The following is a 27,226-nucleotide window of genomic DNA, read 5'->3' as shown; positions in this document are numbered from 1 at the left end:
AGTATGTACGAAGCACCTACTACGTGCCCAGCCCTGTGGCTACAGAGATGAACAGATCCCAATTCCTGCTCACAAAAAGCTTTCTGACTCGTGGTGTGAATACGCCATTGATGAAGGTAAGTCTAAGGCTTGAACTCTGATCCGTCTCCAGAGCGTTCTCCACCTTCCGTTAAGAGGAATCTTCTAACACAATATGACTCATGTGACTACCCCTCTCAGTATCCATCCATGACTCCCTACTGCCCTTACCATAGTCTCCAAGTGCCTTAGTGTAGCCTGTGATGAGCCCGCCATATTGCCTCTGTCTTGCTGTGTCCAGTTCTCAGGTATAGCTCCGAAGCCTAGCACTGGTCCCAGCACCTGGTAGGTGCTCAGGTGTTTGCCAAGTGACTGCCTGATGGACTGAATGAGTGGGTGAATGAAGGAATGTGCCAGTGTGTTAATGGACCAAGGCTTTTTTCTGCAGCTGAGCCTCCAGGAATGCNNNCTGCCCTGAACTCCGCCTCCGTGCCAGCTTGCTCCTGCTGCAGGCAGAGTTTCCGTGCTCCTGGCCGCCTTCCCTCAGCTCCTCCCTAGTGGGGCCTATTGTACCCAGGTTGTTCTTTCCCAAGGCCTTTTTGTTCTTAAGCCCCAGGCAGACCAGTTCCTGGGGACCACAGTCCCCCACTCAGTGCCGCAGGAGCTGCCCCCGGGGTGTGACTAGGCCCCAGAGTATCAACAGAGCCCCATGGCCACCCGGCCAAGCTGCTCTCCCGGCCCCTGGCCAGCTGGACGCCCTCCGCAGCTGGAGCCTGCCACCCGGCTCTGGCTGGAATTCCCTTGGCCTCTTCCCTCTCTCCAGTGCACTCAGCGTTCGGCCTCTGGCTTCCTCAGCTGTCCCGGCCTGTCTGAGTTGTCCTCGGGTTTTATTTTTGGAAGAAGCTGCATTCTCTCTCCTTATTTACTCCTTCCCTTCAGGGAAGGTGTGGGACCCCTGGGTTCGGCTGGGGATCAGGCTGTGGCTCTAGCCTCCGGGGTTTGGACCTCGCTGGGACTCCAAGGGAGGGGACCTCCAAAGCCTCCAGACCCATCCGAGGCTTCAAAGCCAGCTGCCTCTGTTCTCCTTCCCCCACCCAGTGTGTGACTAATGCCTGCCCCTGCCCTTCTTGAAGAGCCCCACGATAGCCAAAAAAATCATCACCATTTTCAAGCTGAAAAGAATTCTGGCATCATGAGGTCTGTCCCCTCTTACTGACAGAGGCCATGTGGTTCAATGGTCAAGAGCAAGGGAAGCAGACCGATCCAGTTCCATCCTGGCTCTGCTACCTACTGCGTAGCCTTGGGCAACTTTCTGAACCTCTCTGAGCCCCCGTCTCGGCTCTAAAATGGGGGTACTGATCTCTAACTACTAGGTTGCCATGAGGTTTCAACAAATGATGACATTTGTAAAGTGCTTGCCACGATGCAGGACGCGTGGCAGGGTCTCACTGATGTGGAGCTATTATTGTTCCTATTATTATTATTACAGAGAGAAAACCGGAAAGCCAGGGAAGGGAGTGGACTTGCTCACGATCACACAGCTTGAGGTAAGCAGCCATTTCCAGAGACTTGCCTCTGTCTCTAGCTCCCTTCCAAGGAGAAGGGAGGGGCTGGCATCAGCCTCAAAGAGCAATCTCCTTGAGTCAGTTGCATGGGCAAACCCCTGGGTCTTTGGTGTGGGCCTCCTACCACCATGCCTGGGCCCTCCTCTGGGGCAGGCGTTTCCTCCAAGCCCTCAGCAGCCTTGTTCTTGCTCGCTGTGGATGCGGGGTCTGGGGAGGAGACCCCACGGCACTCAGCCCCAAGGTGGACCTCAGGCCAGTGGGACTCTGCGAGGAGGGGGAGTGCTGGGTCCTGACATCACAGAGCAGAGACGCTGGAGCCACAGCCATGCGGGCCAGCTGGGGCCCTTCCAGCACGTCCAGATGTCTCAGGAATGTGCTGAGCTGGGAACTACCTCGCTCCTTCCCTCACCACCCCCAGCCCCTCATCCCCTCATATGCTTGCTCAAGCTCTGCCTCCACCCCACCCCCTCTACCCTTTCTCTTTCATCTCTCCCCGGGAGGCTGTCCTGTCCACAGTCCCTCTGGTACCTTGCCACAGCCTAGTTCCCTCTCAGACCTCTGAAGAGGTCACTGAAGGCAGGAGCTCTTCCCCTTCTGCAGACCCCACGGGCTGACCATGTGGGGTGGGGGGGGGAGATGGGAGCCTGAGCTAACTGGGAGGGGAAAGTTCTGAGCAGATAGTGCATGCCAGATCCCAAATGTGGAACTGATTTGCAGCTCTGGGAGAGGAAGGGGTGAAGGCCTTGGGGCAGCAGAGGGCAGGGCTGGGCCTCTTCTCTGGGAGGATGATGAAAGGGGCTCTGGGCATCTTGTCCCAGCTGATGGGTGGGATGGCCAAGGAGGTGAGGGTGCCAGACTGGGCTGGCCTCAGAAGGAGGGCTCAGATCCTTCTAGAGCCCTGGGGCCCTACAGGGACATGCCTTGCCTGAGAGTGGAGGGTCCTGAGCTATAGGAGGGGTAGGGGAACCCCGTTAGGGCCCTGGGGTTGGGCCAGGAGGAAGGACGCGGTTCAGGCTGGAGCTTTCAGCCCTGAAGAGGGAAGCCTGTTCCTTTGCAAGGGTGGAGTTGCCTTGGGCCTCTCCAGGTCAGCCTGGCCCGAGGGCTGCGGATGAAAGAGCCTGATGGGAACTGGTACTCCTGGCCCAGCGTGAGAGTCACATCAGGGCACAGAGTGGAAGGCAGAGAGAAGAAGGGACCTGGGCTTAGCTACTGCCTCAGGCTGCTCCAGACTCAGGGAGGGCCCACAACTCTCTCTCCCTTTGGGGAGGGTCCCTCATCATCCAGACAGGCTGACAGCTGATTCCTAATGGACCCTAGACCTCCTAGCACTGAGATAGTTCAGAGTTGCCGGGACCACTACTTTGTCCAGCTCAGAACTATCACTGGCTCCCTCCTGCCTGCTGAAGAAACTCCCAGCTCCTAAGCATGACATTCCAGGTCTGTTATACATGTGTCTCAACTTACCACTATAGTTAGAGACCCTCATCTTTCTCTTCCCTCCATCCTAGTTGGATGACCACTCCCAGCTCCTCGAAACTGCTGTGAACTCTAATGCCCCAGGGCCTTTGCTGATACCATTCCTTGTGTCTGGAATGCCTTGACCCTTGATCTCCTCATTCCAACTCCTATCATCCCTTAAGGCCCAATTAAAATGCTACTTCCACTAGGAAGCCTTCCTTGGTCACCCACCTGTACCACCTGATGTCCCTCTTGAACTGCTATAGCCCTTACAGACTGTTGGGTCTCTGGTTAGTATCAAGCCTTGAACTCTAAGTAGGCATAATGGGACCCATATCTCCTTCTGAACTTTTACTTCCTTGAGGGTAAGACCCAGGATGGAGTTCATCCCTGAACCCTCTGCTGGGCCTCACAGAGGGCCTAGCATATAGTATGCCTAATAATAATAATAATAATAATAATAATAATAATAGCTAATATTTATGTCCCAGGCACTGTTGTAGCTCCTTCCATATAGTGTCTCATTCAATTTTCAGAAGATAAGGTAGTACCTTCATTTAAAGTTGAGGAAACTGAGGCACAGAGAAGTTAAGTAGCTTCCCCAGGTTCATTCATTTAGTAAGAGGCTGAATCAGGATTTGAACCCAAACTCTGCCGGGCTCTTCAGCACACATGACAATGTTGGTAGCTGAAGGAATACCAAGGTTGATTTTCTGCTGCCCCACCCCCAACACCCCACCCCCAACACCCAGCACAGAGCCAGGTACAAACTATGGCCCCAAATTCCTCACTATTCTGTGCACTGGGTCCTCACTTGGGGCCCCAGTGTAGCTCATCCCTGGGCATCCCTCTTCTGAGGCCCAGAAAGAGCCTTGAGACGGGATCTGGCATCTTCTGTCTTTACTCAAAAGAGCCTTCCAGCTTCCAAGAGGCCAGATAGGGAAATAAAATCCCTACAACCAGGGCTCATCACAGGAATGGAGAAGCTGGAGCCTTCCTCCAAGGACTGGCCAACGCTGGGGACCTTCCTTTCAGGCCATGACAACAACAATCAGAATAAACCCAGTGGCAACGACTATGATTTATGCAGGCTTTACTATGTGCCAGGCACTGTGCTAGGCCTTATCTAACAGAACCCTCATAAGAACCCTATGTTCTACGCTCTTACTTTATGGATGAGGAAAATCAGCTGGGAGAGGTTCAGGCACCTGTCCCAAGTTCACACAGACGACAAATGGTGAGAGCCAAGATTTGCTCCCAGGTCTGAGCCACTGCAGGAGACCATCAATGGCCATCACACCCCACCTCAGGTATGGCTCAGCTCCCCCGTGTTTCGGAGGTATTAGCAATCTAACCTGTGGACCTGCTGTCTGGTCAGGTTGGGTGTGGGAGGAGGCACCAGGTCTCAGGACATGCCTGTTCAGCATCTGTCCAGAGTGCAGTGGATTCAGGGTCTCTCTAGCACACTGCTCCCCCAAACTCATGCAGCTTTGAGAGACCCAGATATTCAGAGCTGGACCTAGTTCTTCAACTGGGGTAGTGAGTACACATGTATCTATTTTATTATCATTTATAATTCATATGCACGCATCATATATATTCTTTTATGATAGCAAAGGCTATTATGGTAAAGTGAAAGGGAGATGTAGAATTTAGGTTAAAATTCACTATTTCAATAAAAAATAATCCACTTTAAAAAAAGCTTTAATGCTGGGAAGTGTAGAAGTGTCCTTTCTTCCACTATCTGTTCATCTACCCGTCTATCCATCCATCACCCCTCCCCACTCCTTCCTTCTTTCCTTCCTTCTATCCATCCATCCATCCACCCATCCACCCATCTATCCATCCATCCATCCATCCATCCATCCATCCATCCAATAAATAAGCATTTCCTCAGCACTCAGTCCCTATAGCTATAACTAGGCAACAAATAAAAATAATTGTCTGACATTCCTGCTCTCAAAGAATTCTCAGTCCCATCCACCCATCCACCCATCTATCCATCCATCCATCCATCCATCCATCCATCCATCCATCCACCCATCCACCCATCTATCCATCCATCCATCCATCCATCCATCCATCCATCCATCCATCCATCCACCCATCCACCCATCTATCTATCCATCCATCCATCCATCCATCCATCCATCCATCCATCCACCCATCTATCCATCCATCCATCCATCCATCCATCCATCCATCCATCCATCCATCCACCCATCTATCCATCCAACCATCCATCCATCCAATAAATAAGCATTTCCTCAGCACTCAGTCCCTATAGCTATAACTAGGCAACAGATAAAAATAATTGTCTGACATTCCTGCTCTCAAAGAATTCTCAGTCAAGTTCAGCAATGAGGAAGCCAAGGCCCAGAGAAGGGAAGTGATTTGCCCAAGGTCACACAACTGAGTTTAGGGAAATGGGGTGACGAGAGGTGAGGACGGTCCAGGCAGAGGGGCACACAGGGGCAAAGGCTTGGGCCTGCTGACCTCTGAAACAGGTCCCTTCAATGGCTGGTTTAAAACTGCCTCCCGGCTCTCCGTGAGGGCCTGAAGAGCCTGCCTTACTCCTCTGCTGCTTTCATTTTTGTTTTTCTTTTGGAAAGGGAAAAGGGGGACAGCTGCTGCTGTCCAGCTGTTATGCTGGACCACACAGCCCAGCCCAGATGTGTCAGCCTCTCTGGGATGGGTGAAATGGCTCCTGGGCCAAGAACCAAGGGCCAAGGGCCAAGGGCCAAGGAAGCTGCAATGAGGGCTCTGTCCCAGGAGAGCTGAGAGAGGAGGCAGAGCGAAGCCGGCAGCAGGGAAGCCCATTATTGCCCCAGTTGTCAAGCTGACCTTATTGGTGATATGGTATGTCTAGGTCATGGAGATCAGAGTCTCTGACATTCCAAGGAAATCAATCCCTTTAACATATTTTCTGTGATGGTCAGAGTTCTGGACCATATCTTGTGCCTCCCAGCCTCTCCTGAACCAGACGCCCCCACCCTTACCTTTTCCCCCATCCTGGTCAAGGGTCCTGCCACTTATTCTGACTTTCCCTTGTCTGCTTGAGGGGGTTACACAGTGTTCCAGCCAAAGCAATGCTCATGGTCTTGACTTAACTCCACCCAAATCTTCCTCCTCTATCCTGCCCCCTGGAGCGCAGAGACTTCCAGAAGAACAGCTTGTTCTCCAGCATCTGGAGCTGGTTTCTTGAGGGAGGTTCAGGGGCAAGCCAGGTCCCAGACAGGGATGCTCCGGGAGGGCCTCTGTACCAGGATCTGCAGGAGGCACAGGGCATGGGGAGGGGAAGACACAAGGCGGAGCTGTCCTTCGTCCTCTCCTCTCCTGGCACAGTAGCCAGGCCAGACATAAACAGACCCTCCTGAGGAGTCCTGGGAGCTACATAGAGCAAAGGTCCAAGCTCCCAGGTGAGCCGGGGAGCAGAATCCCAGAGTGAGTCTGAGGACAGGGCACAGGATGGGATGTGGGGCCTCTGCTGGGCTCTCACAGGCCAGGCAACCTGCTGGCTCTGCCTCGAATGCTCCAGACATCCATGGTGCTCTGAGGATGGCAGTGGGTGAGAATGAAGGCGGGCCCCTCTGATATCAGAGAGCCCAAACTTTCCTCACCCTAGAGAGCAAAGTGCAAACCAGAAAGAGAGAGAGAAGATGGTTCTCTCTCCAACTTGACTCACTCCATGGGATCCCTGCCTCCTTTCTAAACTCCGCTGTCTTATCTGCACAGGGGACAATGATACCTCTATGGGCTCAGTAAGAGAGCGCCTTCCAGCAACTCCTTTGCCAGTAGGGATGGGGCCATGAGGGAGGGAGTGTGCCAGGTCGCCTCCTCTAAGAAACCTTCTATGACCTCCATCTCGGCTGGACGCTCCTCCTTAGGCGCCCGCCCTGCTCTGCTCCATTCCGGCGCCCCGTGGGGCTGCTACTGTGGTTCCCTCTTTCTCTCTCTCACTTGGCTGTCAGTGGCTGGAGATCGCTATGCATAGTGACCAGGAAAGCGCTCCTTCAGTGCCCATTTGTTAAAGGACTGGCTGCATGTATTGAAGAACGACCAAGCGAAGCCCCAGCTGGTCCAGGGAAGCCGGAGGGACCTCATCATACATTGGGGTACAGGCAAAATTTTGGGGGATCCAGCATCCCCATCACCCTCTGGGCTGGCCAGGCCAGGATCCTGAGAACCCCAAGGACCCCTCTGGAGTTACCAATACACTTCTTGAATACTCAGGCCTGTCTTTTAAAAAAAACATTCTCCCCTTCTCTTACAGGGACTGCTCTAGTCTGAAGTAATTTTCTCTACAAAGACAGTAAATCCTTGAAATGGAACGAAGTCCACAACAAGGCAACCCAAACTTGGCTCTGTCCTCTGCCTGGGGCCCACCTCAAATAAAGGTGAGCAAAACTCTTATCTCAGGGCAGGACAGCTGGTAAAGAAGTGACTGCCTGCATGTGGTAAGTTTCCATGATCTTTACTGTCATGCTTTTTGTGACAGTATGGACCAACAGAAAAATGTTGCTCTTCATTGCTCCTGAAATAACATGACTTCACATTTTAAGTGACTGAAAATTTTGGACTTGGCTTCTTGTCTTATGATGGAGTTTTACTATATTAAGCACCTATTTTGTACCACAGCACTGGGCTAGGTTTATGGCAATGAACAGAACCGACAGGGTCTCTGTTCTCATGGAACTTGCTTTCTCACTGGAGATGGACAATAAGCCAATAACATAGCTTTACACTGGGATGAGGGCTATGAAGACATCAAAGGTCTGAAACAGAAAATGAGAGGGGGTCCCACTTGAGGTGGTCAGGAGGCTGCTCTAAGGAGGTGGCATTTGGACTAAAGAGATGGGATGGAGAGAACTGGAGGAAAAGCATTCTAGATGTCAGGAACAGCATATGCAAAGGCCCTGAGTCAGGACTAGAGAGACTTCATTTGAAGCTGGATGAGTGTGGATCCATGAGTCCCAGAGCAACCTGAACAAGAGAAGACTGGGAAAGATGGAAGTCCTAGAGCCACTGTTCAAAGATGAGGCCTAAGCCACAAGTTCACATCTGCTGTGGGTCAACTAAGTACACATTATCCTTGTCCAGGGGCTCTGGGGGTCTCTGCCATAGGAGGGGGATGGCTCAAGGCAATGACATCTCATTGGGAATCATGGAGAGCCAGCCCTTCCTGAATCTCAGAGACAGTATGGGTTGCAGGATCCTGATGGCTGGGGGCTTAAGCACCCTTTCTCCTCTTCCATAAAAAAATGTGGGGTCTGGGCTGGGCCCCTTTCCTTCATTTCGCCATCTCTGGTTGAGGCCTACTCTGTGCCAAGCACTGTACTGGGCACTGGGGATCTTGCAGCGAACAAGACAGATAAACCCCTGCCCTCAAGGAGCTTGTGTCCCAGTGGAGGAAACAAAAACAAAACCAAAGACCCCTGCCCCAAACGAACTCAATGTTTTGAGGGAGGGCTAGGTGTCTGGGGAGATCTCCCTTACTGAGTTGGAGCGCTGAGATTTTGGCTTCTTCATTAATCCTTTTTTAGGGGGATTCTAACTCTGAGACCAGAGTGCCTTGGCCCTTAGTCCTGTTTCCTGCTGGTGAGAATTTAAAGAGAAACACACACACACACACACACACACACACACACACACACACCTCCCCTTTTAGGGGCTGTTAAAGGCCCACACACAGACATAGGAACACCCAAATGCACATACTTCTCTAATCTCCCTAATCCCCCAAAGCTGGGGTGGTGGTGGTGGCGGTTCTCTTTCTCTATTTCCCTATTTAGCTCCGGAGAAGCCAGGCTAGGGGCCTGGCTTAGGCCCCACACCTCCCTTCCCTTGGGCTGGTCCCTGGGTCCTAGTCATTCCCACACCTGGCCTCCCCAACTGCTGGGAGGTAAATGAATATACTGGGCAAACATCCTTGCAGCTTCCTGCTGCTCCCCTCTGAGAAAACAGCACTCCTCTTCCTCCTCCTTCTCCTCCCCACACCCTCCCAGTTGGGGCATCTCTGGGATCCAAAGCCATTTCTCTCTAGAGAAACTGGAGTCATCCCCTCTCCTTAGCCAGAAGGAGGAGGCAAGAGGCACAGAGACCTAGTATCCCTACCTGGAGACACAACCTGCTCTCCCTCTGGTCCTTTATTCCAGTCTTCTGAGCACCAGACCCTCTCTCCTACTGCCCAGGGGCTGAAGGATCACAGGATGCAAGGGACAAGGGCTCTCCTGTGGTCACATCAGGAACTGTGGGAGAGTGGGGGAGGGTGAGGGAGTAGAAGCCCCCCATATCTGGCAGAAAGGACAGCCCCTTCTGAGGGATGTCTCTGAGAATCACGTGGATAACCTGGGAACAGCATGAAGGTATCTTCATCGAAGGAAAAAGGAAAGCATCCCTGACCCCTCCAAGCACACTTGACTTGAACTGCATACTCATTCTGTCTCTGCCCAAGCGAATGTGTATTTCTTACAGAGTTGTGTCCAGGGTGAGCAGCAGAATTTTGGATTCTTGATTTTTGCGTGGCGCAACAGAGCACACACATTTTCCATGTGACGTTATGGCCTTTATCTGGATTTTTAAGAAGGATAGTGAATACCCTGTTCTCCATCTCCTAGACCGAGAAACACACAGACTCCATCCCTTTCCACCCTTACCTTGGAAGCATTTTCCTACCCTCATGCAGAATGAAGAGGGAGTTGGGGCTTAGGGTTGGTATGTGTCCTGGCTGTAAGGGCTCTTAGACATCTAAGTGGAGGTACCAGAGGAGGAAAGTGACTTGCTCAAGGTCACACAGCAACTCGTTGCTGAGTAGTTCTTACCACCACCCCATCTAGTTTCTGGAACAAGTTAACTATAGAAACTTACCTGCCAGGCATTTTCCTCCATTAATTTTTAATTAATTTTCTCACCACTATGGGGAAGGATCTATACCTCCATTTTTCAAATGAGGGAACCAAGGCCCAGAGGAAGAAAAGCCACTTGCCTGAATTGCCCAGCTGCCTGGTGGCAGAACAGCTAAAACCAAATCTCCTGATTCCCAGCTTGGGAGTTCTTGGTCACTCTTCTTCGAAATCCTTTCCTCTCCCCCTGCCTGGCCTGACCTTGCCTAGGTTCAAGGTCAGGAGTTTCCCCAGCAGGGCTTTCCCTCCACAGTCCCAGTGCTGGATACCACTGTCTGATCCTGCCTCCTTTCCTGCGCTGGACCAAGGCCCAGCTGAGCAGCTGGGGACACAAGGCTGAATGGAGGAGCAGGAAGAGGCTGTAGGCGGCAGAGTTCATTCAGAAGAAAGCCCCACTCAGCTGTTGAGGGCACCTCACGGTGGTGGCGGGGAGGGCTCTACCATCCCCCTTGTCTGTGCAGGTACAAACTCCAACAAACCCCTCTCCCTCTGACCAGTATCTGTTACCAACTCCAGGAGGGATGTACAGAACCCCCAATCCCTGCCACTTTATTCCTAGGATCTGTGCCAGACCATCCTTATAAAGACTTGACCCAACCTCTCCCCACTTTATAGACAAAGAAGCAGAGACCCGGGCTTGCAGTGGGATGCCAAAGAAGAGGCAGGACTAGAACGCTGCTCTCCCCACTACCAGCTCAAGTCCTCTTCCCTCCTCCACTTGGCCTGTGTGCAGAAGTGTGCTCCCTTTGACTGGGACCAGGGGCTATCCTCAGAAAGCAGGGCGACCCAGATCTCCCTAATAGAGGGCTGGGAGACCTCACACCCCATGCCTCCCTGACTCAGGTTCCTGTCCCTTGGCTTGTTTCGCCACCATCAGTTTAGAAGCCTGGGACAATTGAAGTGGAAGTCCAACATGCCCAATCCTTGGAGTCTCTGTGCATTTGGCTCTTGTCTGGCCAAGTTTATCCTGGTCCCACGAGTAGAGGCCAGCCAGCAGAGACCCATTAGATGGGGGTGTGTGTTTGTGTGGTTTTGTGTGTGTGTGTGTGTGTGTGTGTGTGTGTGTGTATGTGTAGAGAGAATGAGATGGGCAGTTCACTGCATGGGAGATCCCACCAGATTCCCCAAGCTGTCCACATTTCAACCCAGCAGGCCCTTCTGAACCCAAATATTTTCTTGCGTTGCGGAGCCCATGCCCCTCCCCCCAGCAGGGCTTTAGGGCTGAGCCTGAGAGAGGGAGGAAGGGAGGGAAGAAGAGAGAAGAAGCCACGTTTCCTTAGGGAGGGAGGGGAAGAGAGAGAAAGAGGAGGACAAGCTCAGAGACAGAGACAGTCACGAAGACACAGGGAGACATGAGGGACAGAGGAACAGACCTAGAGACACAGGGATGGGGAGAAAGATCTCCCTCCTCCTGAACGATCACCCTGTGCTGCCCTGAGCATCTGAGCGCGTCCGGTCTGTCCCTGGGGACCCTCAGGCCCGACTTGGTGGGGCGGCCGCGGCAGCACCCCTAAGTTTGCAGGACTGGCTCAGAACCCGGGTACGACTCTGGCCCCCCAAGGGGCGTCGGGTCCCTGGTCTTCCGAACACTTCCCTGTGCGCCCCCCAGCGGAGAACCAGCCGCGGAGCCACGGAGGTCCTAAAGGGGGCGCAGGAAGGGGCGCCAACACTTTGCGCCCAATCTGGTCCGGGAACCCCGGGGGTGGGTGGAGGACGGCTAGAAGACATGGGAGGGGAAAGGACTGGTGTCTCTAGGGCTCATATCCAGGGATCGGCTGGCCCCGACGCCTCGACGTCCCCTTCCCCTAGAAAGCCGAGGTCAATGTATCCGCGGATGGAGCCCCTAGGAGGGGTGCGCACTAGGGCAAGCTCAGAGGCTGCGGTCCAGGTTCGGGGTCTAGGGGGTTGTCGAGGGATCTAGTCTCCAAATCTCAGAGCTCTAAACACGTGTCTCTCAGGGACCCTGCACCGAGCCCCCTCCCCCGCTTCTGCCCAGTGTTGTGTAGTCCCGTCCTTGGGGGGGGGGGCAGGCGCGCCGCGAAGAGGGGTGCGGAGTGGTGGAAGGAGGACGCAGACCCTTCATCTTACCGCATTGTTGAGGAAATCCGACTCGTTCAGATCCCCCAAGTCCAGGAAGCTGGATCCGGGGAACAGCCTGTCGGCCGGGAAGGGCTCCAAGACGGCGTCCATCGCGGCCGGCTCCGGAGACCCCCTTCGCCTGGGCTTCCCTCACTCCAGGGCGGCGGCGCGCCTGGCCCAGAGCTCCTGCCTGAGCGCTGGCTAGCGGGCGGGGGCAGGTCCGGGGCAAGCCCCGGGGAGGGGCGGGCGGAGGCGGCGCGGCCCTGGGTAGGGGGCGCCGGGGGCGCGGGGGCCTTAGGGCAGCGGCGCGGAGCTGGCTGGGCTCAGGGGCCCCGGGCGCACCGCGAGCATTTAGCCGACTCCTCCTCCTCCGGCTCCTCCCGGGGCACAGCTGGCTTCCATGGGGATCCTGGGAGTGGGGCTGAGGGCTTGAGGAGCCCCCCGGACAGGGTGGGAGCCCGGGGTGGGGGAGCTAAGCGCTCCCCCGAGACTGGGTGGCTGCCCGGCGCTCTGCTCTCTCTGCGTCTCCCTCTGCACGGCTTCTGTCACTTTCCTCTCTGTGAAACCTGGAACCCCTGGCTTGTTAGCCCAGCTGGCCGAGGCGCCACGCCCCCACATCAATATTCACGATAAATTTCATATTAATGAGAAGAGGGCGAGGCCTGAGGAACGGTCCCTCCTCTTTTAAAGGGACATCTACAAGCTAATCTTCCTTGACAATGTCTTCTGTTCTCTGGAAGATCAAGGTAGGGGCTTGAAGCAAAATTACCCTGGAGCCAATAGCTGTGTTCCTGGAACCTCGGCATCTTGTTGAGGCTTTGCCAATCATTCTCCCATAAGTTCACGAGGGAGCTGAGTTATTTCCATTCTTCCAGCCTATGCTAGAGCCTGAACCAAATCCAAAGTTGGGCAATTCCATCTCCTGGGCCCCTCAACAGATCTTTCAATGGGGAGATTTTCACAGGTCTCCTCCTCCAGGGAGACTTCCCTGGTCTGCAGGATGGAGCAGTTAGCATCCTATACACTCAAGGGACACAGTGTGCTTACCTCCACAGCGGAGAGTCTAATGTGTTATTGTCATTGTTTGCTCACGTGTCTATGACACCCCCCCCCCCACTCTGAGATCCTTCAGGGCAAGGACTGTATCCAGCGTTCTTGTGTGTGAAAGGGCCCAGTGAACAGCAGAAATGAGGCAAGGACCCCACTTCTCATCAATCGTCCAGTCCCTCTAATGGCTCAGAGGAGCAAGAAGTTGAAGAACAGTGGCCCTGGAGCTTGCCAGGTGTGGCTGGCTGCACACCCTATGGTCACCGAACACTCCCAGGCCCCCTGGATCCATGACCTAAGTGGCCTGCTCAGAAGTTCAGCTTAATCTCTTGAACCGGCTGATAAACAATCAGCGGCCACCTGAACAAATGCAGGGAGCCAGAAAGGGCACTCCCTCAGAGGGCCGGCACACCGGTTCCTGCCCAGAGGTCATTAATAGGATTAAGTGTGTCCTCTCAGTCTGGGGCTTTTAATTAGCTCAGGAACCAAAAAGCCTTTAAGAAGCAGAGATGTCATTGCAGTTAAGCCAGAATGTCACCGAAATTGCGCTCGCAGTGCCAAGGTGGGCACACACAGTGAGGCAGAGATAGAAGCTGTTTGCTTGCCTGGCGTAGGTAGGCAGGCACGTGGCTTTCCCTCCATCTCATGACCCAGTCGACATAGTTCTGGAGAATAAGGTGCTGACCCTCCAGGCGTCACATGACTATTAGCTCCCAGGTCTCCTGGAGAGTTTGCTTCTGAGAAGCTGAGAATATAGCCCACGCTCTAGGGACTGGTTCAGCCAGCAATGCAACTCCCAGCAGTCAGGGTGGGCCAAAAAGCAATCAGTTAACTCTTAAAACAGTGACAGGTAGAATTAGGGGGCTGAGACCATGGGTATGTTCCTCACATCTGGCCAACTGGGGAACATTCCAACACTGAGAATGTGGCTGATCCTTTTCCAAGAGTGGGGGGGGGGATGTGCAGTCTCTGGCTGGGCCAACACGCCAGTCTGTGGTGGGTGAGCCTGAGGTAGCAGGTGTCTGGGGTCCTGGTTCCCAAGCTAGAGTCCCTGCGGGCCCCCAGGAGGAACAAAAGTGTCCCTCTGCCTGAGGTTGGCTGGAAATTGTGCCTGTGTTCCTCCCAGCCGGCTCTGTAATTAGAAACAGAGGCACCATTTAAGTGATTGGGGAAGATTATATAGTTTTAGATAAATAGGATTAGAGTGTCCTCTCTTGCCTGATTCTTACCCAGGTGAACACCCCAGGAAACCATTGAAAATAATCCTGGGGAGACATTCTGGTTCCGGCACCTCCTGTGGAGTCTGAGAGGCAGGATCTCCCAGGAGAAATCCTGGGGTTGGGGGGCGGGGGAGGAGGAGAGAAGCGAGGGAATGGGCAGTGCAGAGCCTGGCGCGTAGTAGGAGTACGGTCATTTTTTTCCCTGGGATGAAGGGGATGGCAAAGTCCAGCAAAGACAAGAATGGCAGGGGATTAATCACACATTCTGTAAGCATTACTGAGCATGACGAACAGCCCCTAGACCAGGCACTGGAGGTACAGCGGTGATTAAGAATTTTTCCGCAGTCAATGAGGGAAGAACGGGCAGAAAAAATTTAAGAAAATGATTTCAGATAGTGGGAGGACCACGAAGGAAAGTAGTATGATGCAACTGAGTGGGGAAGGAAGCCCTTTCTGAAGAGGGGATGCGAGAGCTGAGAACGGAAGCCTGAACTGAATGGTAAAAGGGGGCAAAATGGAGGGAAAAGCATTCCAGACAGAGGGAACAGTAAGTAGAAGAGAAAGAGCGGGAGGGGCAGGCGTTGACATGGGAGTGAGAGGACCAATGTGAAACCCCGGTCCCCTCCACCAGCCTGATACTTAAGGATCATAGGGAGGCTCGAGGCTCTGCTCTAGTCAAGTACTGAAAAGAGCCGTGCTAGTTCAGGTTAGAGGGGCCGCTTGAAGCCTTCTGTAGCACTGCATTCCTTCTGTATCTTCTCTTACGGATTTTCGGATTTTCGGGAGAGGAAATTGCACAGCTCGCTGGGTCTGAAGTTTGGGTTCTCTCCTAATAGGGAGGGTCTGCTCCCTCCCTGAACCTGTTTCCACAACTCAGCCCCTCTCAGGCCTCTTCTCTCCATCTGAAGGGTCAGGGGAAGGAGGCCAAAATTGGCTCTGCAAACACCCGCAATCCAGGTCAAGAAAAGCACAGACCATAACCCCTTCTCCTATGGGCTTAGGGACATCTGGTTGTTGCTCTCCAGCAGCTGTGATACTGTGAAGTGAAATGCATAAAGACATCCCAACCCAGGCAGTGACGCACGGGAGAGAAAGGACAGAGATAAGCTTCCTGCCTGTCCCAGACCCTGAAGGTCAGGTGGGGAGAGGGGCTCCTTGTCTGGCTGAGCTGTGAGCAGGGGTGGTGTGTGTGTATCTGAGGGGGGGGGGCTTGGGTGGGGACTGCCCCACTTTGATACCCGTGGAGAGTCACTGTCCTTCTCTGGGTCTCAGTTTCCACATCTATGAAACGGGAGATGTGTTAATGACGCAGAGGGTCCCGTCCTCTCCTAGGACCTTCTAAGCATGCCTATGCCAGGATGGGTCTTGCCGGAGCGTGCAGGTGGGAAGGGGTGAAAAACCTGCCTGCTTGGGAAGCCTGGCACTCCAATATTCCAGGCTCCTGCCCGGAGCCTCCAGAAGGGTGCAAGGCTGGGTATTTACATTCGGCAGGCAGGCCCTGGGTGGTGGTGAGAAGGTCACCCAAAGTAAACCTGCCTTGTTTGCCTGGATTGTAAAGGGAAAAACACTTTGGCATACTCTAACAGGAACTTCTGAGAAATGAAAACATATTCATCCTGGAGATTAGGCTGACTTCCGGGGAACAGATGGGGCCCTTTGTTCTCTTGTGACTCCCTAACATGGGCTGCCCGGCTGCTCTCCCCGTGCCCCCTGCTGGGGCGAGCCGTGGAGTCCCTGGGGTGGCACCCTGCCCCGTGGGGGGGGGTGGGCTTCAGACCCAGGCTCTCACTCTTCCCCACCCCCTTGGCCTGTGGTTCCTTCACTGCTCCACCCTGAACCATAAAAATACCTGAAATCTATCGAGCACTTACGTTGTGCCAGGCACTAAATACTTTACTTATATTACCGCGTTTAATTCTTGGAAGAAGCTTGTGAGATAAGCATCGTATTCGCTGATTCTGGGATGTGCGTTTCAGCCTCGCTGAAATCAGAGAGTGTCTTATGATCGATGGTGTGTGACAGTCGGGTAGTTGTTTTTCCTTCGTAATGTACAGAACGTAGTACTGCATGATACAAGCGATGGTATTGATTATTGGATTCGCTGAAACATGATTTGTTACCATCCCCAATCCTCAGATGAGAAAACTGAGGCTCAGAGAGTTCATGAATGACCATTCCTTTATTTTGCAGGAAACCAAGGCCTAGGGTATAGGAGGCTTGCCTTAGGTCACCAGCTTCAATGGGGCAGCGACAGGGCTGAAATCTGGGCCTCCAGGCTTTTTACCCGGGCCCTTTCCACTCACCCCAGATGAACTGGGTTTGCTCACTAGGGAGAGGCAGGAGCTGAGGGGAGGGCCTTCCAGGGCCTTCCTCAGCAGCTAGTGAATCACCAGCCACCCTGCCTTGGAAAAGGACCTTGAAGATAGATTTTTTCCCTTTCCAAATTCTCTGAAGACTGAAGTTCCTTAAGGACCAAGAAAACACTTGCCTCTCTTCCAGCGACTTTTCTTGGTAATTATTTTAGCTTCGCTTTCCCTGAATTTCTGTTCTACTGTCCCGTCTTTGGACTGGAGGCAGGCCCGCCCCTTGGCCCTCTGTCTGCCTGCCGCCTGGGGAACAGCTCCACCCGCTTCCGGCTTTGCTCAGTCCTGCTCTGAACTCACCCTTCTTTCCTCTACCTCGAATCACCTGTACCAAGTCTGCTTCTAGATGCCTCTATAACTCAGGCCACTGGCTCCAACCCCAGAAACATACGTACACTCAGGTATCCAGCCTCCAGCCCCTTTGCTTTCTAAGTCAGAAGTCAGGGGAGAAAAATCAACAAAGCCAGGCTTTCCTCTTGCCTCCATGAGCCCTCATGTTGTCGGGGACACTCCCCTGCAAATCCTGCCCTACCTAGGCCCGGCAGAGCTGCAAATATGGGACTGAGAGGGAGGGCAGGGGTATGGAAAGTCCAGAGGCTGGACCCTGCCCATTATCTGCCGCACTTGCCAAGTTCACCCCCTGCCCGCCCCTATGCCTCAGTTTCCCCAACCTCCAAGGCTGGCGAGGCCGAAGGGGCTCATCAGCAGGAAGCACAGAGGCAGCATCAAGCATTTAAATGCAAATTTGCTAAAATGCACCCAGGGAGTGTTCAGGTCAGTGGGGACTGGTAACCCTCAAGGTTAAGCCAGGCCTTCAGATTCTTTCCTGTAAAATGAGGGTCTGGAACAGGATGATGGCTCAGATCCCATCCTTCCAGCCCTGAGCTGCTAGGATTCTGTCTCCCTCTGTCCGGAAAGCAAATGTGGGCTTTGTGTGTGAGGAGCCCCTGTGTTCTCTGGGCATCGTTGGTCCAGGAGCTGAGTGTGCAGTCTGCGGCCGTGTGATGGTGCCTGCCCACGCCGCTTGGGCGCCTGATCCTGTGTCGGGAGGTGTGGACCGACCCGGGGGGGGGCTTCTGCCACTCGTGCCCACGTGCAAACCCGGGGGCGGGGGGAGAAAGCGCTAGCTCACACCTAGGAGTGGGCCCACCCCTCCGCGCACATACACGCCAGCGCGTGCAGCCGCAAATCTGGTTTCCATCTTCTTCCAATAGGCAGCAGGGCTGGGGGAAACTGAGTGGAATATTAATTGTGCTTTTGCACGTGGCTGAGCTCCATGAATGCGGTGGTAGGAGGGAGCAGCCTGAAGCTATGTGGGGAATGAGGGGCTAGCCACAAGAGCGGGGTTCCTTGGGGTTTACAGGCCTGTTGGAGGGGAGGCAGAGCCCTGAGACCCAAAAGGGTGGGTGGTGGGGGGAGGGAGAGACCTTCCGAGACCAAGGATCTGGGGACAGCAGGAAAGAATCTAGTGAGGTTTAGGGCAGTTCCTGCATTGGCCTTACCCGGAGCCTGGTACGTGGTTATGTATTTAATTAGCGGGTGCCAAGGATTGAAGAGCTCGCAGCTGCGTGCACGAAAGATCTCACAGATACTCCCTACCTGGGAGAAGACAGAGGACCGAGCAGGAAAGAAGGAAGGAAGGAAGTGAGCACATATTAAGCACCTACTATGTGCTGGCTGCTGCAAGGGTCACCGTCAGGCATTTTATTTGATTTCAAACACACAGAAGTCCTAGAAGATAACATCAGCTTCACTATGCACCCACTCCCCCTCCCCGACTTGCCCCCTTTGGAAGGTCCGGGCAGAGAGCCTTGTTGACTTCAGGGCACAGAGAAGCTGGTTGCTTCTGACTGGTGGGTCTATTTTGAATCTCATGGCCACTTTGGATTTTGTGTCTCATTGCATTTCCTTCTTCATTTGGGCCGTCAGAAAGCTCAGAGGTGAATTTGCTGGGGCACATCTCTTGCAACAGGATCTCATGGGGGGAGGTGCATTTCACAAACTGACTGCGGCCCTCTCTTCATCTTAGGTCTTTATCCCCCTTTCTCCGTATCCTTTTGCCTCTATTAAAAGCTGTCGAATTCCATGGTCTGCAGGACTTCTCAAGTACCTTTAATATACTCTGAAGTGAGATAAGGTATAAATACAATAATATTTTTACTATTATAGATGAAGAAGGTGAGGCTCAGAGAGGTTATGTTATTCGTCCAAGCTCACACAGCTCTTAAGCAAGAGAGTGGGAATTTGATCTTGGATCTGTTGGACTTAACCTTTGCACTATACCAGACTCTAGGACTGGCCAAGTTGCACAGTAACTGGGGGCTTTCTGGGGCATTGGGAGGAGCCTGCGGGCTTTGCAGACTCAAACCTTTGACTCTCAGTGGCCCTCATCCAGGATTCTCTGCTAGAAGAGCAGGTCCATGTCCAGGCTGCCATCCCATGTCATTCACAGAGAGAGGACTTTGAGGGCCATGGGCATCCCCCATCCTCAGGGACCAGCCCCAGCTCCCATGCCTGAGCAGAACAAATAGAAAACCAGCAGAGCTGGCCTTGGCAATCACCAGTGAAAGCAAATATATATTCCAGATGCTCTGAGGAACATTTCTGGAGTCTCCAGAATTGAAGGGCGGACTAATTCCCTGGAGAAAATGAATGGATGTGGGCCCAGGGGAGCCACATTTTTTCTCAGCTCTGTGGTAAGCAAGCACCCAGGATCCAAGGATCAGGGTGAGGGGCTCCAATGGTGTGTATTCTGGGCCCTGATCCCTTGCTGCACCCCTTCGGGCCTGTCCACCTGGAGTCTGTCTCCCCCCTGGGAGCCCCTGCGTGAAGACTTAGGGATTCCCAGGGTAAGCCTTAACTTATCCATTAGTGAATTCAGTCCTTACACGGGCTGGCACTGCACATGTGCTCTACAAACCTGGGGACCTCTGGGGAAGGCACAGAGAATGAGTCTAATCCGGAGTGGAAGGGGAGGTTGTTCTGAGAGCTGAAGCGGAGAATGACAGTCTCTGGCAACCCAGGGGACACTGGCAGAGACACACAGTGACATAGAGCCAATGAATAAAGACTCCGTTCGTCGGGCCTGTCCAGATGAGCCCTAGGGCCTCTAATGTGGGATGCCTGTAGACGCTAGCATGCATGGCCCAGAGGAGACATAATCATAGAAATAATGACTCTCACAACGTATCATATATTACGGTCCCGTTGCCCTTCAATGCTCTGCCAATTTGCAGCGAGGATCTCAATCTTCTGAATCTATAAATTGCCCCTATAAATCAATAGGACAAAGACCAACAGTCCGATAAATACATTGGAAAAAATATGAACAGTGGCTCTGGTACATTTATACAATAACAATGATCACGTCTCAGGATCTATGCTAAGCCTTTCCTATGCCTTTTCTTATTTAAGCCTCATGTAAGCCTTATCACAGCCCTTGGAGGCAGATACAGGGTTGCCCTGTTTTCCTGAGGCTCACACAGGGACTTGGTCCAATGTCATAGTCTGAGCTTATACAAAGAACCGCTTGGGATGACAGTCACCGCAGACGGGGACCCACGGCCTCAGGAAAATACGGCAGGGCCTGGGGAGGGAAAGTGAAGGGGGGGCTGCCAGCTGAGGTGGGATCCTCTCTACCTAGCAACTTGGGAAAAAGCCTAGAACCCCCAATATCTAGGTAGATGGCTTTTGAGGCTTTTTTTTTGTCTTTTTGAATTTGTTGAATACATACTATGTCACGTGACTCAAAACATTAAAAAAAGGAATACAGTGAGAGATAAACCTCCCATCCCTATATCCTCTGTCTTCACCACTACGTTCCCACCCTTTAACCAACATATAATCAATTTGATTACTTCCTTGGGTATTCTTCTTTGGGGTGTGTATGTTTGTGCGTGTCTATACATTTGTATCTATATTTCTCTCTCTCTCTCTTTTTTTTTTAGAGAGAGAGAGAGAGTGATGGGGAGGGGCAGAGGGAGACAGAGAATCCTAGGCGGGCTCCATGCTCAGTGTGGAGCCCGATGTGGGGCTCGATCTCACGACCCTGACATCGTGACCTGGGCCGAAATCAAGAGTCAGACACTTGACCAACTGAGCCACCCAGGCGACTCATCTCTCTCTCTTTTTTAAAGAGTGTATTATATATATTGTTCTATATCTTTTTTTTTCCTACTTTATCTGTTTTGGAGATCTGCCTATATTAGTACATAAAGAACTTCCTCATTCTTTTTTCCCCCTTTAAATAGCTGCACAGCTACCCATTGTATGACTGTACCATAATTTATTTACCTGTCCCCAAATGATGGACATTTGGATTGTTTCCAAGTTTTTACTATCACAAACAATGCTGTAATGATAGCCTTGTTCAAGCACTGTATATCTGTAGGGTAAATTCTCAGGCATGGGATTACTGGGTCAAAGAGAATGTGCATTTGTAATGTCGATAGATATTGTCAACTAGTTCATATCAGTTTACACCCCCAAGCAGCAATGTACGACAGGGCTGATTTCTCTACAGTCTTTCAAATGGAGGATATTAGTAAACTTTGGAATGGTTTCCAGCTTGCATTTCTCTTCTATTAGTGAGGCTGAGAGTCTTTTCAGATGCCCTAGAACACTTTATGTTTCCTTTTCGGTAGACTCTGTTCATATTCTTTGACCTTTTAAAAATTAGTGGTCAGTCTTGTCTTATTGATTTTTCGAAGCTCTTTGTATGTTAGGGAGATTGTGCTGTGATTTATAGGGGCAGTGAGGCCACAATTGGCATCCCTCCTGGGAAAGGCTGTACAGGTAGATTCTTCCCCACACCTCCTTCCGCACGACGTGTGGCCCTCTCGCCTGCCCCCCATCCAAACTCAGGCACTTATTCAAGGAGCGTTTACTGAGTAAATGCTCCTGAGTGCTAGGCTCAGTGCTCAGACATCAGAGATCAGAGGTGAACAGACAAAGCCCTTAGGTTGCTCAAAGTCCGGTGGGGTCTCAGATCTGTAATCAGACTGGTTGTACGTCAGTGTGAGACGAACTGCAGTTCAGGGATTCAGAATGAGTGCTTCAGGGCACGGGACAGGAGGCAGAAGCTTCTGCCTCCCAGGAGACTCTGACATTTGTCTCCATCTGGGGCTGCCTCAGAGCTGCTAAGGCTTTGCCTGTCTCCCTTCTCCTTGTGGGTTCAGCCCTCACACCCTGATTGCCGAAACGCTCCGCTCCAGGAAGATGGCTCTCTCGGTACATATTTACAGAATGCTTACCACCTGCGAACCTCCCATCCTGTCCACTCGGACTTCAGGCAACTTCCTTCCCTGCCCCTTGCTGGTTCTCACCGTCTGATTCTATCCTGTCCTGCATCGCTTACCACCTGTTTCTGGGCCACATTCCTCCACTGCCCAGAGGAATGTAGTCTTGATGGCAAGGAGCTAGACTTCCCTCTGAGTCCCCTCTCCTCAGTGTTTAGCATCCGGAGACACTCAGCGAAGGCTTGTTGGATGATGGATTGTCAGATGGCGTGTTGGCTGTTAGGGAAGCTGGAAATCACAGCTCACCTGCATTGGGGTATGGATGGGGGGCAGGCAAGATGGGCACACGCTGGGCACAGGAATGGGTGACAGGCCAGGCTGAAACCCCAGCATCAGGGCCCAGGCAGGAAAGGGTTAAGCTTGCTGGAGTTTTGTATATGAAATGGCACCAGAAAAAAAATGTGCAGACTAGCAATTGAGCCCTGTCTCATCCTGGTTCAAATGACATTGTCTGAGCTTCCCCAGCCTCGCCTCCTGCACTAATTACAGACCTTCCTGGGGAGGAAGACTGGGGCCAGGAGGTCTTCATTACAGGCTCCTTTGCTGGAGGGAGCAAACCCCAATGACCGAACCCAATGACCAAACAACTCTCTTGAAGAGAGGCCCAGGGGTTCCTCTGACGTGCCTCCCTGCTGCGGCCTGGCTGGGAAAGGGTTAAGAAGTAGGCATGGACTGGAGGAACAGGCCAAAGCGTAATGTTGGGGGGGGGGGGTTAGGCCCAGGCTGAGCTACCCTTCCCTGGGCTCCACTTGCCTAGGCTTGGACCCCCCTCTCACCTCTTGCCCCCCAAGATGGCTGCTGCTGGGGCTGTGTCAGGGCCTCCCCTCTGTGGTCGCCTGCCTGCTGCCTCTCCCTGTGGCCTGTGGAGACCGCGCCTTCTTTAATCTTCCATTTATCTCAAGGCCTCGCCCCTCTAAGATTGGCTTTGATGTGGGCCCTGCTCCCAGGAGGGGAAATCAAGGGTTTCTGAGGCCTGGGCTGGACTCTGCCCACTGCCCCCAGCCCAGGCGGGGCCCAGAGGTCTCCTGACCATCAGGGCAAGACCCTGACAGTAAACCCTCCCCCACACACAAGGTCCCTGATCTTCAAGCACATGGAAGAGCTGCTACCTGGGCCCCAAAGTGGAAGACAGGGCTCAGAAGCAAGAGTTTCATTACAACACTCTGCGACTTATTTTTACACCTGTCTCCCCGACTGCTCCCCCATCGACTCCCCAATGATAACAGCAATCGCAAAAAATTACCAGCATTCCTGNCTGCCAATGAAGTTCCAGGCAGCAGGCTAAGCATCTTCCACTTAGAACATAATTAATCCTTATAGCTATGTGCCGTCGGGATCATTTAAAGGGGAGGAAACAGGATTATTGATAGATTCCTGTTCATAAAAATTTACTGAGTTCCTACTATGCACCAGGCACTGTTCTAGGCACCGAGGGTGTAGTAGTAAACACAGTGGGCACATTCCTCCCCTTCTCTACTAGTAGGTCGTAAACAAACGGTCAGATACACGTAGTTTCATCTCATATAATATGAAGATAGTACCTTGAAGTATAGGGCCGTCATTTTGGACTCAGGGGTGTCCTGTGTGAAGCCACCGAGACCTGAGCGGCAGGAGGGAGTTCATTCTGTGACTATCTGGGGGCACCGTGTCTGGGAGAGGGAAGAGAAGGTGTGAAGGTCAGAGGTCGTTGCTTTGGTGCAGGCACAGCCAGGAGGCCTGTGTCCTTGCTTCCTGATGGCTCTTGACATGATTGTCGAGGGGTGCAAATGTGTCCTTGTGACTGCGTGTCCTGCCCCATGGGGCCAAGCCCGTCCGTGTCAGCCGTCTTTACCTGCGTTTGCCTCTGGATACATCTGTTTACCTGTGTTAACAGCAGCTGGAGGCCGCTGCCTTGGTCTGCCTTGTCTGTGGGAACCTGGGCTCCAGAGTTGGGGCAGAGGGAGTGGAAGACACAGACACAGAGGCCTCCCTCTACCTCCATCCAAATCCCGGTGCCTGGAATTCCCATAGCTGCTAGGCCCTCTGCCCCAGCTCATAGTGAAAAGTGATGGAATTGTCTGTATACCTGTCAGTCTAGCCCACCTGTCTGCGCGCTCCTGAGGGCCAGGGCTGCTCCAGGGAGCACCACGGTATCTGCTGGGTGATTGGTGCTTAGTGAGCAACGGATGGATGAAGAGATGAATAGTCCCTGGTCTCCGGAATCAGAAGGGCCTGGAGTTAGAGGGCTTCAGGACTCTACTTTAACCAAGTTACTCCTCCTATCTGGGCCTCAGTTTCCTTTTCTAGAAATGGGATTTTTTCCTTCCTCCCTTCCTTCCTTCCTTCCTTCCTTCCTTCCTTCCTTCCTTCCTTCCTTCCTTCCTTCCTTCCTTCCCAGTCCTCCCTTGTGAATGTTAGGGTACAGTCATATGTTCTGGGCATACAGACATTATTTAGAATCAGTGCTGCCCTCAAAGAAGCTGAAAGGTGGGGCGCTGGGTGGCTCGGTCGTTAAGTGTCTGCCTTCGGCTCAGGTCACGATCCCAGGGTCCTGGGATCCAGCCCCATATCAGGCCCCCTGCTCAGTGGAGAGCCTGCTTCTCCCTCTCCCTCTGCTGCTCCCCCTGCTTATGCGCTCTCTCTCTCTCTCTCTCTGTCTCTCTCGCTGTCTTTGTCAAGTAAATACATAAAATTAAAAAAAAAAAAGAAGCTGAAAGGTGTCACAGGAATGGGTAGCAAGAATTGCAGTGTAAAGTGAGAAATGTCCCCATGGTGGGTACCGAAGGGGCTCAGAGGCGGGAGTGGCCTGCTCTTCATTTGAGGGGAGGACAGGAAGATTTCCCCATACACGGGGTCCTTGATGTGGGTCTTGGAGGATAAGCAGGTGTTTGCCAGTGTTGACTTTCTGGGCAAAGGGGATAGCATTCCAAAGATCCTGGAGGTACGACAGAGCCTGGCACCTTGGGGAGAGCGCTGACACTGGGGTACTGGCCAAAACTTATCAAGGCCGGTAGGGCGTGGTGAGCAACAGGGCTGGAGAGGGCAGCCAAGGGCTAGATCAGTCAAGGCCTAGGCCCCTCCAAGGAGTTCGAAGAGTTGTCTGAAGGTAAATGGAGCCGCTGATAGATTTGGGGGGGGAGAAAAATAGCATGATCGGGATGCATTTTCAATAAACCGCTCTGCTGTGGTATGGACAATAGATGGGAGGTGAGTAAGACTAGAACCAGCCAGTGGAGTTAGGAGGCTGTTGTGTTCTATCCAGGCAGGCGAAGATAAGGGCCTGAGCGAGGGTTAACAAGAGCCCACAGTTACGCGGCGCTGACTACATGCCAGCCCGGCTTGACGTTAAACATTTGCGAATATTATCACATTTCATCCCCACAGCCACCCTCTGTAGGTGCTGTTAGGATTACCTCTTCCCCTGCAGGACTTCTGGTTAAAGGGGCCCCATCGCCCCAGTGAGGACATTTTGCGGTCCTTTCCAGGAACCTGCCGCCCCCCCACCCCTCCCCCACACAAAGGGCACACTAGCCTATACACACTGGGGGGTGGATCAGCCAGCACTGGTCATCTCAGGGCCAGACTCTGGCCCTCCCATGCCTCTCTCCTTGGGCCCCTGAGGACTGCCACACCAGGGTGGGGACGGGTCCCCTGAAGGAGTCTGGCCCTCGGGCCAGAGCCAGGCAAATGGGATCTGCTTCCTATTAAAGAGGTTTCCAACTGGCCATGTGGCTTCCCTTTGTGCTTCCTCTCCTGGGCCAGTTTGACATGCCGGCCTCCCCACTTACCTCTGTGGACTTTTCCAGGCCCGGTAGCCAGCTGGGCCAACTGACGTCAGGCCCCGGGTGGCCTGCGAGCAGCGTGCTGAATCACCCCCACCCGCCGTGGACGCCCCAGCCTCTACCTGCGTGTTGCTTTGTCCTTCACAGGTCAGGGCGTTGGTTTTCTTTTTAAATAAATAAAGCTGAACCTGACTCACAACTCAAGAGAGGCTGCAGCTTCGCTCAGAGCCATCAGCATCACCATGGTAACCGCTCCATCCATGGAACACTTGAAAATGTAGTTATCAACGGCGACACTGCCTCTTCCTTCTGGCCTCCCAGCAGCCCTGGGCCCACACAGTTCTCTGATCCTCGGTGCCGGGCGAATGGCCCAGGGCTATGCCTGGCTCCCCTGAAAAAGCAGGGTGTCCAAAGTAGGGACTTGAGGCCCCCACTCATGCTAACCTGCTTGCTGCTTGCACATCCTTCTGGAAGACCCTGAGAAAACCTCCTTCATGCTGGGGCAGGCACTAGGGGTAGACAGTAAGCCCACAGTTCGGAGCCAGGAGTCCATGGTTTCATCCACGATTTCTACTGGGAGGATAAGATTGTGTGGCGGGTACAGCTTGCAGAGATGATAAGCCTAGAACTAAAATGAATGTAAGGATGATGGTAATAATAATAGCCATGTATCGAATGCCTACCCCTGCGAGCCAGGCAGCATATACTTATATTCGCTTTCTATACCTCGTCTCCAGTCCCTCACTGGAATCACTTACCTCGAGGCAGTTTTAATTAATTTAATAACATCTAGCATTTATCGAGTGCAGAGATACTCTGCTGAGCACTGATGTTTATTTTCACATGGGAAGCACCACGATTCTTTCCATTTTACAAAAGGGCAAACTGAGTGTTAGGGAGGTTAAAGAATTTGCCCCAGGTCACTCAGCTCCGCAAGGATGGAACTGCTCCTTGGGCTCAGGTCTGACAGGTGTCCTCATTATTTTGTTACAGCTTCATGCTCAATCAAGGTGCCAACCACATACTGAGCTCCAGGTTCGCCTGGTTTATGAGATTTCCTCCAAACGCCTTGGCGGATAGTCCTCTGCCAGAATGGCCCCTGATCACGCTCACCAGTCACCTGGGGAGACTGAAAGAGATGCACATTCCGGGCCCACCAACACAAATTGCCTCAGGTATTCGGGTGCTGGCCAGAGGATTCTGTATTTGAGGCAACCCTGCAGGCTGAACTCCAACATCTGAGAATTTAGACTCGACTGGGCTCCTGAAGAGCAGGGACCACGTCTTCTCTGAGGCAGCCCCAGGGATTGGCGCAGGGCATGGCCCTGAGAAGGGACACAAAGAGCACTGGTAGCACTTGAGTGAAGAATGAATTGGGGGGGAGGGGGCGCCTGGGTGGCTCAGTTGGTTAAGCGTCTGCCTTCGGCTCAGGTCATGATCCCAGGGTCCTGGGATCCATGCATGCGGCTCCCTGCTCCGTGGGGAGTCTGCTTCTCTCTCTCCCTCTGCCCCTCCC

General features: G+C 53.0%; 1 protein-coding gene and 1 long non-coding RNA gene across 2 annotated transcripts in view; one reads left to right on the top strand and one right to left on the bottom strand.

The window, feature by feature from the left end:
- CREB3L1 (cAMP responsive element binding protein 3 like 1) overlaps window positions 1-12,242 on the bottom strand; it is a 35,078-nt gene extending 22,836 nt beyond the window's left edge. The window contains exon 1 of the mRNA XM_040639012.1: window positions 12,032-12,242. Within this exon, the coding sequence (XP_040494946.1) occupies window positions 12,032-12,133 (102 nt within the window). The 5' untranslated portion in view covers window positions 12,134-12,242. The remainder of the gene's footprint in view (window positions 1-12,031) is intronic.
- On the top strand, window positions 1-27,137 carry LOC103672331. The gene is made up of 4 exons (XR_571148.2): window positions 1-116; window positions 1,508-1,565; window positions 7,315-7,438; window positions 26,704-27,137. It is a non-coding gene; the product is annotated as an uncharacterized LOC103672331 (long non-coding RNA).
- The last annotated feature ends 89 nt before the right edge of the window (window positions 27,138-27,226 follow it).

The sequence above is a fragment of the Ursus maritimus genome, unplaced genomic scaffold (assembly GCF_017311325.1).
Source record: "Ursus maritimus isolate PB19 unplaced genomic scaffold, ASM1731132v1 scaffold_23, whole genome shotgun sequence".
NCBI lineage: Eukaryota > Metazoa > Chordata > Mammalia > Carnivora > Ursidae > Ursus > Ursus maritimus.
The sequence above is the reverse complement of the archived record's forward strand: the minus strand, read 5'-3'. Positions and strand labels throughout refer to the sequence as shown.